The 14,154-nt window shown below is 46.5% G+C and overlaps 1 protein-coding gene across 1 annotated transcript in view; it reads left to right on the forward strand.

Moving 5' to 3' along the window:
• Positions 1 to 14,154, forward strand: part of pou6f1 (POU class 6 homeobox 1) — a 305,810-nt gene that overhangs the window by 267,359 nt on the left and 24,297 nt on the right. The window contains exon 7 of the mRNA XM_041180184.1: positions 8,512 to 8,680. Within this exon, the coding sequence (XP_041036118.1) occupies positions 8,512 to 8,680 (169 nt within the window). The remainder of the gene's footprint in view (positions 1 to 8,511; positions 8,681 to 14,154) is intronic.

Raw genomic sequence — 14,154 nt, forward strand, 5'->3', positions numbered from 1 at the left:
CATTTCGTAGGGCTCTGACCTTCTACCACCCCTGGCCCCTTGGCTCTGTGTCAATGGAACTTGGTATGTGAGACTGGGCTGCTAAGAAGCTCCTTGCAGAGATGCAGCCAGCAGCAGTTCCATTTTAGGAGCTGCCTGTTGTGAGTCAAGAGACTTGACCTTACACCCCTCGTGTGCAACTTCAGCTGTACCTTTCCACCTCGCTGATCCTAATGAAGCTGTCAGATGAAGAAGCTGAAAGGCTTGTTTGCCACCGGGAGAGGGGGGGCATAGTTCTTCAAAGATTTGTGTGACCAGCTGATTGCTAAGTCCACCTCCTCCTGCTCCTTCTCATGTTCCACGATTGCTTTACATTGTGTCATAACTGCATGGCCAATTTATTGTTAACTGTTTCTTTTGATGACCCATGTACTGGGAAGAACCTGTATTTTCTTTTCTGCGATGTCTCTTTAAGACCAAAGTGGGCTGGGGAGTATTCTGAAAGAACACTTAATTGGTTCTTAATTGGCTTCCTGACTATTGCACCATTAGCATTGTTATTGCATCATTAGTTCCAAGAAATGCCCGTTTAGGAACAGGAGTAGGCCATTCAGCCCATCGAGCCTGCTCCGCCATTCAATACGATCGTGGCTGATCAAACACTTCAGTGCCTTTTCCCCACACTGTCCCCATAACCTTTTACGTTATTGTTAATCAGAAATCTATCAATCTCTACCTTAAACAGACTCAATGACTGAACTTCCACTGCCCTCTGGAGTAGAGAATTCCAAGATTCACAACCCTCTGAGTAAAGAAATTTCTCCTCATCTCATCCTAAGTGGCTTCTCCCTCTGAAATTGTGTCCCTTGGTTCTAGACTCTCCAGCCAGGGGAAACATCTTACCTGCATCTACCCTGACTATCTCTTTAAGTATTTTGTAGGTTTCAATGAGGTCACCTTTCATTCTTTGAAACTCGAGAGAATACAGGCCCAGTTTGCCCAATTTCTCTTCATAAGACAGTCCCGTCATCCCTGGAACAAGTCTGGTGAACCTTCATTGCACTCGCTCTATGGCAATAATATCCTTTCAGAGGTAAAGGGACCAAGCCTGCATGCAGTACTCCAGGTGCGGTCTAACCAAGATTCTATACAATTGAAGCAAGACTTCACTCCTGTGCTCAAATCCTCTTGTGATAAAGGCTAACATTCCATTAGCTTCCCAGTTGCCTGCTGGACCTACATGTTAGCTTTCAGTGACTTATGGACAAGGACATCCAGGTCCCTTTGTACATCTACACTTTCTAACCTCTTACCATTTAGGAAATACTCTGCGCATCTGTTCCTTTTACCAAAGTAGATAACCTCACACTTTTCTACATTCTATTCCATCTGCCATGTTCTTGCCCACTCACAGGGCAGAATTTTGCCCTCAGATGGCATGTGGGCCCCACTGGCATGGCAGCAGGTGGACAGCCGATCCCGCCACTGAAACAGGGCCCGCTGCCATTTTGAGTGGGCGAGCCGATTAACGCCCACCCGGCAGCATCCCCGATGGGAAGCGCTATGTGCTCCCTGTGTGGGGGGGGGGGATTCCCCATCTGTCAAAGTGAGCTCCTTCACTCATGCGCACGAAAGAGCACACTGCTCCTTGAGACTAAGTGCTGTCTCAGGGAGATTAATGACAGGTAAGAAAAGTCGAAAAATTAAAAAATTATTAACATGTCCCCCTCATGTGACAATGTCACAGGAGATGGGACATGTTAATAAGAAACACACAAACTTTATGAGACTTTTTAAAAACGGACATGAAACTTCATCCTGCCAGTGGATGAGGTTTCATGCTTTATCAGAAGCCGCTGGAGCTCCTGACCTGCCCACCAGCCTTAAGGTTGGACAGAAAGGTCTTTAATGATCTTAATTACTCTGTCAGTGGCCTCAATTGGCCATTGACAGGTCGGCGGGCGGACAGCTGATTTCACTGTCTGCCCATCTTCCTCAAAGTTTAAAGGGATCGGGATGATGTTGGGGATTCCTCCCGAGGTCATCCCGGGTCATTTTCCCCTCGGTGAGCGGGCCCCACCCCCAAATCACTAAGTCTGTCCAAATCCCCCTGTAGCCATTTTACATCTTCCTCACAACACACATTTCTGCCTAGCTTTGTATCATCTGCAAACTTGGAAATATTACATTTGGTCCCCACATCCAAATCATTGATATATATTGTGAACAGCTGGGGCTCAAGTACTGATCCTTGTGGTACCCCACTAGTCACAGCCTGCCAACGTGAGAATGACCCGTTTATTCCTACTCTCTGCTTTCTGCCTGTTGGCCAATCCTTAATCCATGCCAGTATATTGCCTCCCATGTGCTTTAATTTTGCTAACCAACCTCCTGTGGGGGACTTTATCAAAAGCCTTCTGAAAATCTACTACGTCCACTGACTCTCCTTTATTAACTTTGTTAGTAACCTCCCCAAAAAACTCCAGGTTCATCAAATGTGATTTCCCATTTGCAAATCCATGCTGACTATACCCAATCAGATCATGATTATCCAAGTATCCATTTGTCACATGCTTTATAATAGATTCTAGCATTTTCCCTACTACTGATGAAAGGCTAACAGGTCTGTAAATCCCTGTTTTCTCTCTCCCTCCCTTCTTAAATAGTGAGGTGACATTTGCTACCTTCCAATCTTCAGGAACCATTCCAGAATCTATAGAATTTTGGAAAATGATCACCAATGCATCCACTATCTCTATAGCAACCTCTTTCAACATTCTGGGATGTAGAATATCGACTTTCAGTCCCACTAATTTCTCCAATACAACCTTCTTACTTGTACTAATTTCCTTCAATTCCTCATTCTCCCTAGCCCCTTGGATCTCTAAATCTGGGAGGTGTCTTGTATGACTTGTGGTTGCCATGGGGATGAGCAGCTAAAAATTAATGGTAAAAAGCTAATTCCAGTGGGGTTACGCCAGCCTGTGTTTTCTGTTTGGCAGTTCAGAGCACACTGAGAATTTGTGTAAAGAAGAAACAACCAAGGTTCTCTCTGGATGGAATATTTTCCTGTTTGGCAGTCTACAAACAGATCCCGGTGTTGAAGCAGGTCTCTGGGAATAGAGCAGAGTTACTTTGTGTGTTATGCACTTGGAAAGAGCAGAGAGCTGAAGACAGGAAGTGCAATAGATGGTGGACTGGACAAGACCCACTGCTGCTGATTCAGTATTGCCAGAGCCCACCAGATTGTTTAAAGAGATTGGAGAAGGGAGTCTGGGGATTCTGTTCCATCAAGGTTTGTAAATGTGTGCCTTCTCAGTGGTAACTGTATTCATTGACTTAAGATGAAATACAGCTGCTGGTGAATGTGACTCAATGGCCAAAATGATTGAGTGGAAAGTGAGAGATCTTACATAGCTGAGGCTGAATTGGAAAGAATGAGATTGCATGTGGTCCCATATTTGTGTGGGAAGTAACACAAGTGCTTGTAACTACGTGAGGCATGTCTTTAATGTATTGACTCTTTAAAGTGCAATTTACTTTTTTATTTGAAACATCCTTTGCCCGCTAATTAAATGTTTGAGTTTTTGATTTTAGTTGGTTTGTTACAGTAAAAGTTTTAAGTGAAATTTTGAACAGCAGTTTTTTTTCCATCTGCATCATGGGGATTCCTTTCTTCTTGAGAAATTGTTGGTCTCTACAGGGAGAGTAACATTCTGGGCTGAGTTGCTGACTCTCTCCTTTTTGTTTTTGGTTGTTACTGTACAATTTTTCTGTATGCTTTGTGACAGTTCCATTGATGTTGGCTGAGATTTCTCTGAGACTTGCGCAATTGTAATAGGCATTGGGACCCTTAAATAGTGCAGATGAATGAGGAAATTATGGAGCAAGTGATGTATGCCAATTAATTATAGTGCTTCATGTTTTTGTCTGACTTTTATATTGTTCTTCCGTTAGCCAACATTGATAACACTCAAACGCCTCGCCCACCCTATCCCCTTACGCACTCTAACCCCTCACACACCCTACCCACTTACTCACCCACCCTAGCCCCTCGCCCACCCTATCCCCTTATCCACTTACTCACCCACACTAACCCCTCACCCACTCTAACCCCTCACCCATCCTATCCCCTCACCCACCCTAACCCCTCACCCATCCTATCCCCTCACCCACTCTAACCCCTCACCCACCCTAACCCCTCACCCATCCTATCCCCTCACCCACTCTAACCCCTCACCCACCCTAACCCCTCACCCATCCTATCCCCTCACCCACCCTATCCTCTTACCCACTTACTCACCCACTCTAACCCCTCACCCACTCTAACCCCTCACCCACTCTAACCCCTCACCCACTCTAATGCCTCACCCACCCTAACCCCTCACCCATCCTATCCCCTCACCCACCCTATCCTCTTACCCACTTACTCACCCACTCTAACCCCTCACCCACTCTAACCCCTCACCCACCCTAACCCCTCACCCACTCTAACCCCTCACCCACTCTAATGCCTCACCCACCCTAACCCCTCACCCATCCTATCCCCTCACCCACCCTATCCTCTTACCCACTTACTCACCCACTCTAACCCCTCACCCACTCTAACCCCTCACCCACCCTAACCCCTCACCCACTCTAACCCCTCACCCACTCTAATGCCTCACCCACCCTAACCCCTCACCCATCCTATCCCCTCACCCACCCTATCCTCTTACCCACTTACTCACCCACTCTAACCCCTCACCCACTCTAACCCCTCACCCACTCTAATGCCTCGCCCACCCTATCCCCTTTTCCACTTACTCACCCACCCTAACCCCTCACCCATCCTATCCCCTCACCCATCCTATCCCCTCACCCACCCTAACCCCTCACCCACCCTATCCCCTCACCCACTCTAACCCCTCACCCACCCTAACCCCTCACCCATCCTATCCCCTCACCCACTCTAACCCCTCACCCACTCTAACCCCTCACCCACCCTAACCCCTCACCCACCCTATCCCCTCACCCACCCTATCCTCTTACCCACTTACTCACCCACTCTAACCCCTCACCCACTCTAACCCCTCACCCACTCTAACCCCTCACCCATCCTATCCCCTCACCCACTCTAACCCCTCACCCATCCTATCCCCTCACCCACTCTAACCCCTCACCCACCCTAACCCCTCACCCATCCTATCCCCTCACCCACTCTAACCCCTCACCCACCCTAACCCCTCACCCATCCTATCCCCTCACCCACCCTATCCTCTTACCCACTTACTCACCCACTCTAACCCCTCACCCACTCTAAACCCTCACCCACTCTAATGCCTCGCCCACCCTATCCCCTTTTCCACTTACTCACCCACCCTACCCCCTCACCCACTCTAACCCCTCACCCACTCTAACCCCTCACCCACCCTAACCCCTCACCCATCCTATCCCCTCACCCACTCTACCCTCTTACAAACTCTAACCCCTTACCCACCCGACCCTCTTACCCACTTACCTTACCCACCCTACCCCCTCACCCACCCTACCCACTTACCTTACCCACCCTACCCACCTACCTTACCCACCCTACTCCTTACCCAATCTTCCCCCTTACCCACTTACCTTACCCACCCTACCCCTTACCCACTTACCTTACCCACCCTAACCCCTTACTCACTTACCTTACCCACCCTACCCCCTTATCCACTTACCTTACCCACCCTACCCCCTTAACCATACCCACCCTACCCACTTATCTTACCCACCCTACCACCTTACCCACCCTACCCTCTTAACTTACCCACCCTACCCACTTACCCACTTACCTTACCCACTCTACCCTCTTACCCACCCTACCCCTTACCCATTTACCTTACCCACTCTACCCTCTTACCCACCCTACCCCTTACCCATTTACCTTACCCACTCTACCCTCTTACCCACCCTAAACCCTTACCCACTTACCTTACCCACCCTACCCCCTTACCTTACCCACCCTACCCCCTTACCCACTTACCTTACCCACTCTATCCTCTTACCCACCCTACACCTTACCCATTTACCTTACCCACTCTACCCTCTTACCCACCCTAAACCCTTACCCACTTACCTTACCCACCCTAACCCCTTACCTTACCCACCCTACCTCCTTACCAACTTACCTTACCCACCCTACCACCTTACCCACCCTACTCCTTACCCACTTACCTTACCCACTCTACCCTCTTACCCACTTACCTTACCCACCCTACTCCTTACCCACTTACCTTACCCACTCTACCCTCTTACCCACTTATCTTACCCACCCTACCCCCTTACCTTACCCACTCTACCCACTTACCCACTTATTTTACCCACCCTACTCCTTACCCACTTACCTTACCCACTCTATCCTCTTACCCACTTATTTTACCCACCCTACTCCTTACCCACTTACCTTACCCACCCTATCCCCTTACCCACTTGTGTGAGGCTGGGTGTGGATCAGGCCTGCGCTGCCATTTTACCTGGATGGGCCAGTTACGGCCTGAGCAGTGTGATGCCCACCCAGAAGCTCTCTGAGCGCAGAAATGTGCCTCAGGGAGATTAATTTCAACTTTTAACTGTTGAATAAAGTGTTGAAAAGATTTTTAGGACATGTCCCCTCTTGTGAAACTGTCACATGAGCTGGGACATGTGCATTAATTTCAATAAAAATTTTTGAGAAAATTTAAAATCATTCCTGAAACTTCATCCCGCCCGTGGATGAGGTTCCATGAAAAATGTGAAGGCCGGCTGGGTTCTTCGCCTGCCCACCAACATTAAGGTTGAAGGGGCAGCTGCATTAATTATTTTAATTGTTAGTTTAATGGCCTTAATAGACCATTGACAGTTTGGCGGGCGCTCAGCCAAGTCAGCTGTACGCCTACCGAACTGAAAATCAAAATAACGCACGCCTGACCTCACCATACATCATATTACAGGTGGCCAAGCTGAAGGTTCCCTCCATTAACTCTGTTTCTATCTTCACTGATCCTGCCTGAACTGCTCAGTATTTCCAGCGTCTTCTGTTCTTATTTCAGATTTTCAGCATCCGCAGCATTTTGCTTTTGTGAAGCATTCCTGTGCTGCATTGTGGATGGCATGGAAATGATGTTATCAGTCATACATTCAGGAAGTAGAAATGTTCTCCACAATCCATCCATCTTAGTTATCCTTCCTCGCTGAATAAAAGAGTGATGGTGGAGGATAAAGGCATCAAGGCAGCATCCAGACAATCTGCATGTTTAACAAGTGGAACCCCCTCCTGCTAACAGAATGAAACTGAAGCTTCACTCCACAGCCCCTGCTCCTTGATCCTCAACCCCACAGTTCATATTGTAATGATCTGGCTTGGATAATTGTATCAATCCACAATTGTAAAAATTGAGCAGCATGGTGATCTTTATCTCTACTGTTAACACTCTGTGGGAGGTAGACTGTGACTTTAGGTCTTCCTGCAGATTTTCACACTGGTAGCCAATGGCTTCTGTCATGAGGATGCAGCTCCACACGTCCTGCTCTTCTGAAAGATCCTGGTACACCCTTCCTTCTCCAAACACGCTCTGGGGGGCGGGGGGGGGGCTGCGGTTGATAGTGCAGTCTCCTGGCATGGTGCCTCACTTGTTGGGCTTCAGCCTCTACTGCTTCTCTCCAACTGCGTTAAAAAAAACTGAATACAGGGAAGCCTATTGGAAAGACCTTTGCAGCTCCTTAGACCTTCGGAACACTTTGAGAAGGGTGAAAGTTCAAAACCTCACAGTTTCAGAAACTCAGAGGGCCTGACTCGGAAAACTGCAAATGTCAGAAAGAAACAGATTAAAAAAAGACAGAAAAACAATGCCACAGAACTCCAGAGATGATCTGCAAAGTTTGCAAATTCCTCCTTGCCTCAGAGTCATTCAATCATGCTGGTATTAGGCGACCTATAACCCTGCTATACCTGGATTTTTGCAGCCACCAGAAAACCAGTGTAAATTCAGGAAATGCATGCAAGCTGCTGGCTTGCTTGGGGCTAAAGCTGTGTCAATGACCAACAGTGGTTTGTAGCATATAACCTAGCCTGAGTCACTTACGCCTGAATTTCCTTGATCATTTATGCTGAAGCTCATCATTGTGCCATACTCACACTGCTGTTTTGGCAGAGATTTTGAGGAAATTTCCATGTCTGACCATGGCAGTAGTAAACTGACAGGCATTTCTAGTTTTGATCTGTAAAGCCTTGATTTTAACTTTCAGTAGACCATGGCAGGTGACAAACTGTCCTGACCCAGCAGCTGGATCGGGCAGATGCCCTTTAAAATGGGAGTCTGTGGGATCAGTGGGTGAGTATCTGGCTGATTTTAACCGTCCTCCTACTAACTTTCTGTGGGATGGGCAGGATTAAAATTGCCCCCTAAGAATCTGGCTGGCTCCTAACAATGTCAAAGTTGTGGTTGAAGTGATCTCAAAGAATCCCAGTTATGCTAAAAATCTAATTGTTTTCTGACAAAAGAATCCAATCTGGAATATTATCTCTTGCCATTTTAGAGCCTCAAAATGCACCCACCGAGGTGGATGGAATAAACCTGGAAGAGATTCGTGAATTTGCAAAGAATTTTAAGATACGTCGACTGTCTCTTGGATTGACGCAGACACAGGTTGGACAGGCACTGAGTGCTGCAGAGGGACCAGCGTACAGCCAGTCAGCCATCTGCAGGTAACACAACCACCAAGCTGCTATTTCCAACTAAGCAGGTGCCAGGAGAAGTAAGACCTAACAGGACAAAGTAAGTGTCGGGAGGAATAACTCCCATTCAAGGATTAAAAGAAAATACCACAAAAGTTGGAAGTTTGAAATAAAACCTGAAAATGCACAGCCGCTCAGTCATCATCTGAAAAGAAGCAAAAAGTTAACTTTCAGTTGGGTTCCTTCCTCAGAACTGGAGATATTTTAAGATTAAATAACTTCCCTGTTTCAATCAACCACTTTAAAGCAGCATATTCATCACTGATCTGAGGTCCCACCCGAAGGCTGCATAGAAAGCAGTGCAGACCAATATCCTTTGCAATCCTCAATGTTAAGCTTCATGTTCTCCACACAGCAGGAGAAATTCTACTTTATTTCAAGTATTTGCTATATGGTTGGAGACTTTGAACCTCTTAATAATTCACTCGGTTAGGCCACTAGGTAGCTGAGACATACAGGCAGCGAATATCTCAGGCTGGATTCCTGGAGCAGGATTTTCCCTCCTGCGGGTTTCTGAACCCTGCTATCGGGCTCAAATAGGGGTCAGAAGCCCATACTGTGTGGGGAACAGGCACCCGGCTGTGATTTCCCTGAATCGGCCAATTAAAGGCCAGAGAGTGGATTTGCTGTCTAAATTAGGATGGTAGGCGGGTTCTCAAAGCTGGAGGGCCAATAGGAGGCCTTCTAGCTTAGAAGCAGCCCCAATTTTGACATTTAAAATGAAATAAAAAGCAGATCAGGCAGCTGGGCCACTGTTGTGGTGGTGGTCTGCAGCTACAGATGGCCTCTAAGCCTGCCTGGAGTGCTGGTGTCCCAGTCTGCTGCCAAGAGGCAGCTAAACTGTTCCCTGACATTGCCAGGGATCTGGAGATTGACTGGAAAATCCCATTTGGTCTCTGACAATTGGCCTTAAGTGGCCATTAACAAGGTGAATTGGTTACCCTCTGCTTGCAGGGAGGGGAGCCCTACTGGATACCACCCGCCTCTGGGAAAATTGTCAGGGGTGAAATGCAGCAAAGGAACCTCCTGCCCGCCAGTCTCCATCCCTGCCCTGGCAGGGCTTAAAAATGTAGGCCCTGATCTGTGTTGAGCTAGGCTAATCTTAGTTGTTTTTGGCCTCAACTCCCCAGATTTGTGCAAGAAGAGTTGTTCCAGCTTCCTGCTTCTGATTCCTATCTAAACTCCTGCTTCCACAGGATTGGGCTTGGCTCTGACAGACCACCTGGTCAAATAGCTTGCTGACACTCACTGGGATCAGGTAAAAAAATGACCACCTGAGTGAGGTAGAGAAAAGTAACCACAATCTGTGGAACTGTAGCTGAGAACAGGAGAAGGGGAAGGTAGGGGATGGAAAAAGTTGGAGAAAGGAGAAAAAGGTTTTGTAGTTTTTACTTCTCTCCATATTTTATTTCTCCTTTGATTTTCACTGAAATGAAATTGTGGTGGTAAAATAAACTTTTTTTTAAATACATTCTTGACATGTGAGCAACACTGGCAAGGTCAGCATTCTTGCCCATCCCTAATTGCACTCAGAAAGGTAGCAGTAAATTACCTTCCTGAACTACGACAAGCACATTGAATTAATACAACTGAGCAGCTTGCTAGGCCATTTCAGAGGGCAAGAGTCAACCACATTGCTGTGGGTCTGGAGTCACATGTAGGCCAGACCAGCTAAGGGCAGCAGGTTTCCTTCCCGAAATGACATTTGTGACCCGGATGGGTTTTTACAACAATCTGATTGTTTTATGGTCGCCATTACTGAGACTAGCTTTTTAATCCAGATTTATTTCACTAACTGAATTTAAATTCCCCAGTGACTCTGATGGGATTTAAACTCATATTTCCAGATAGAACCTTAGAACCATAGAAAAGTTACAGCACAGAAGGAGGCCATTCGGCCCATCTTGTCCATGCCAGCTCAAGGACACCCAGGTGCCCTTTCTAATCCCACCTTCCTGCACCCAGCCCATAGCCCTGCAGCTTACAGCACTTAAGGTGCAGATCCAGTTACTTTTTAAAAGAGTTTAGAGTTTCTGCCTCTATCACCAACTTGGGCAGCGAATTTCAGACACCCACTAGCTTCTGCGTAAAAAAGTTCTTCCTCATGTTCCCCCTACACCTTCTGCCACTTATCTTGAATCTATGTCCCCTGGTTCTAGAATTCTCCACCAAGGGAAACAATTTTATCCTGTCCACTCTATCTATTCCCCTCATAATTTTGTACCTCAATCAAGTCACCCCTCAGCCTTCTTTGTTCTAAGGAAAATAACCCCAACCTATCCAATCTCTCCTCGTAGCTACACTTTTCTAACCCTGGCGACATTCTTGTAAATCTCCTCTGCACTCTCTCCAGAGCTATTACATCCTTCCTGTAATGTGGTGACCAGAACTGCACACAATACTCCAGTTGTGGCTTCACTAGTGTTTTATACAATTCCAACATTATATCCTTACTTTTATATTCTATCCCTCTGCCAATGAAGGAGCGCATTCCATATGCCTTCTTTACAACCTTGTCTACTTGAACTGCTGCCTTCAGGGACCTGTGTACTTGTACGACAAGATCTCTCACTTCTTCTACCCCTCTTAGTATATTCCCATTTATTTTGTAATCCCTGTAACTGTTTGACCTCCCTAAATGTATGACCTCACACTTCTCTATGTTAAAATCCATCTGCCACTTTACCGCCCACTCCACCAACCCATCTATATCGTTTTGGAGATTATGGCTATCCTCTACACTGTCCACTACTCAGCCAATCTTTGTGTCATCTGCAAATTTCCCAATCGTGCTCCCTACATTCACGTCCAAATTGTTAATATTTAATACAAACAGCAAGGGTCCCAACACTGAGCCCTGTGGAACACCACTTGAGACAACTTTCCATTCGCAAGGGCATCCATCAATCATTACCCTTTGTTTCCTAAACAAAAACAGAATTACCTGGAAAAACTCAGCAAGTCTGGCAGCATCGGCGGAGAAGAAGAGTTGACGTTTCGAGTCCTCATGACCCTTCGACAGAACTAGGCGAATCCCAGGAAGGGGTGAAATATAAGCTGGTTTAAGGTGGTGGGGGGGGGGGGGTGTTGGGTGGGGGGAGAGAAATGGAGGGGGGTGGTGTGGTTGTAGGGACAAGCAAGCAGTGATAGAAGCAGATCATCAAAAGATGTCACAGACAGCAGAACAAAAGAACACATAGGTGTCGAAGTTGGTGATATTATCTAAATGAATGTGCTAATTAAGAATGGATGGTAGGGCACTCAAGGTATAGCTCTAGTGGGGGTGGGGGGAGCATAAAAGATGTAAAAATATTTTGAAATAATGGAAATAGGTGGGAAAAAGAAAAATCTATATAATTTATTGGAAAAAAACAAAAGGAAGGGGGAAGAAACAGAAGGGGGGTGGGGATGGAGGGGGGAGGTCAAGACCTAAAGTTGTTGAATTCAATAATCAGTCCGGAAGGCTGTCAAGTGCCTAGTCGGAAGATGAGATGTTGTTCCTTCAGTTTGCGTTGGGCTTCACTGGAACAATGCAGCAAGCCAAGGACAGACATGTGGGCATGAGAGCAGGGTGGAGTGTTGAAACGGCAAGTGACAGGGAGGTTTGGGTCATTCTTGCGGACAGACCGCAGGTGTTCTGCAAAGCGGTCGCCCAGTTTACGTTTGGTCTCTCCAATGTAGAGAAGACCGCATTGGGAGCAACAAATGCAGTAGACTAAGTTGGAGGAAATGCAAGTGAGATGTTGCTTCACTTGAAAGGAGTGTTTGGGCCCTTGGACGGTGAGGAGAGTGGAAGTGAAGGGGCAGGTGTTACATCTTTTGCATGGGCATGGGGTGGTGACATAGGTGGGGGTTGAGGAGTAGGGGCTAATGGAGGAGTGGACCAGGGTGTCCCGGAGGGAATGAACCCTACGGAATGCCGACAGTGGGGGTGAAGGGAAGATGTGTTTGGTAGTGGCATCATGCTGGAGTTGGCGGAAATGGCGGAGGATGATCCTTTGAATGCGGAGGCTGGTGGGGTGATAAGTGAGGACCCTTTATTTCCTGTTACAAAGTCAACCTTTTATCCAGTTTGCCACATTACCCAGAATCCCATGGGCTTTTACTTTCCTGACCAATCTGCCATGTGGGACCTTGTCAAATACCTTGCTAAAATCCATGTACACAACATCCACTGCACTACCTTCATCAACCCTTCTTGTCACTTCCTCAAACAATTCAATCAAATTTGTGAGGCAAGACCTTCCTTTAATAAATCCATGCTAACCATCCCTGACTAGTCCATGCCTTTCCACATGACAGTTAATCCTATCTCTCAGGATTGATTCTACTAATTTGCTGATGTAAGACTAACTGGCCTATTATTGTTTGGCATTTCCTTTGATCCGTTTTTAAACAATGGAACTACGTTTGCATTTCTCCAGTGCTCCGGAACCTCCCCTGTATCTAGTGAAGATTGGAAAATCATCCTCAGAGCATCTGCTTTCTCCTCCCTGACGTCCTTCAGCAGCCTCGGAAACAATCCATCTGGCCCTGGTGACTTATCAACTTTCAAGGATTTCAACCCTTCGAGTACTTCCTCTCTCTTTATGACTATCCCGTCCAATATCTCGCAGTGTTCCTCCTGGATTGCTATATCTACATCCTCCCTTTCCTTTGTAAACACGGAGACAAAATATTCATTCAAAACCCTTCCCACAGCCTCTGCATCTACACACAAGTTTCCATCTTCATCTCTGATAGATCCCACTTTTTCCTTAACTAACCTTTCAGCATTAATGTATTGGTAAAACATCTTTGGGTTATCTTTAACTTTACTTGCTAATCTTTTTTCATGCCCTCTCTTTGATTTCCTTATTTCCTTTTTTACTTCATCCCTGCACTTCCTCTATTCATCTAGGCTTTCTGCAGTGCTTAGTTCTTTGTGCCTATTGTACGCTTTCTTTTTCTGTTTGATCTTCCCCTGTATTCCTCTAGACAACCAGGGGGTTCTAGATTTGGCAGTACCACTCTTATTTTTGTAGGGGACATGTCTACTTTGTACAATTAGGATCTCACTTTTTAGTGCTTCCCACTGGTTTCCCACTGTTTTATCCTCCAGCAGTGCTGTCCAGTCCACCTCAGCCAAGTCCCTTCTCATTTCTGCAAAATTTGCCTTCCCCCAGTTCAAGACTTTTACTCCTGCCTTATCTCTGTCCTTTTCCATAGTAATGCTAAATCTCACTGAATTGTGATCACTGTCCCCGATATGGTCGCCAACTGTCACTTCACCCACTTGCCTTTCTTCGTTCCCCAAGACTAGGTCTAGAATTGCATCTCCTCTCGTTGGGTTTGTCACTAATTGGTTGAAAAAATTTTCCTGTACACACTGCATGAATTTTTCTCTCTCAGTGCCCCTTATATTGTTTGAATCCCAGTTGATATTAGGATAGTTGAAGTCTCCT

This window comes from Carcharodon carcharias, chromosome X, assembly GCF_017639515.1.
Source record: "Carcharodon carcharias isolate sCarCar2 chromosome X, sCarCar2.pri, whole genome shotgun sequence".
Classification (NCBI taxonomy): domain Eukaryota; kingdom Metazoa; phylum Chordata; class Chondrichthyes; order Lamniformes; family Lamnidae; genus Carcharodon; species Carcharodon carcharias.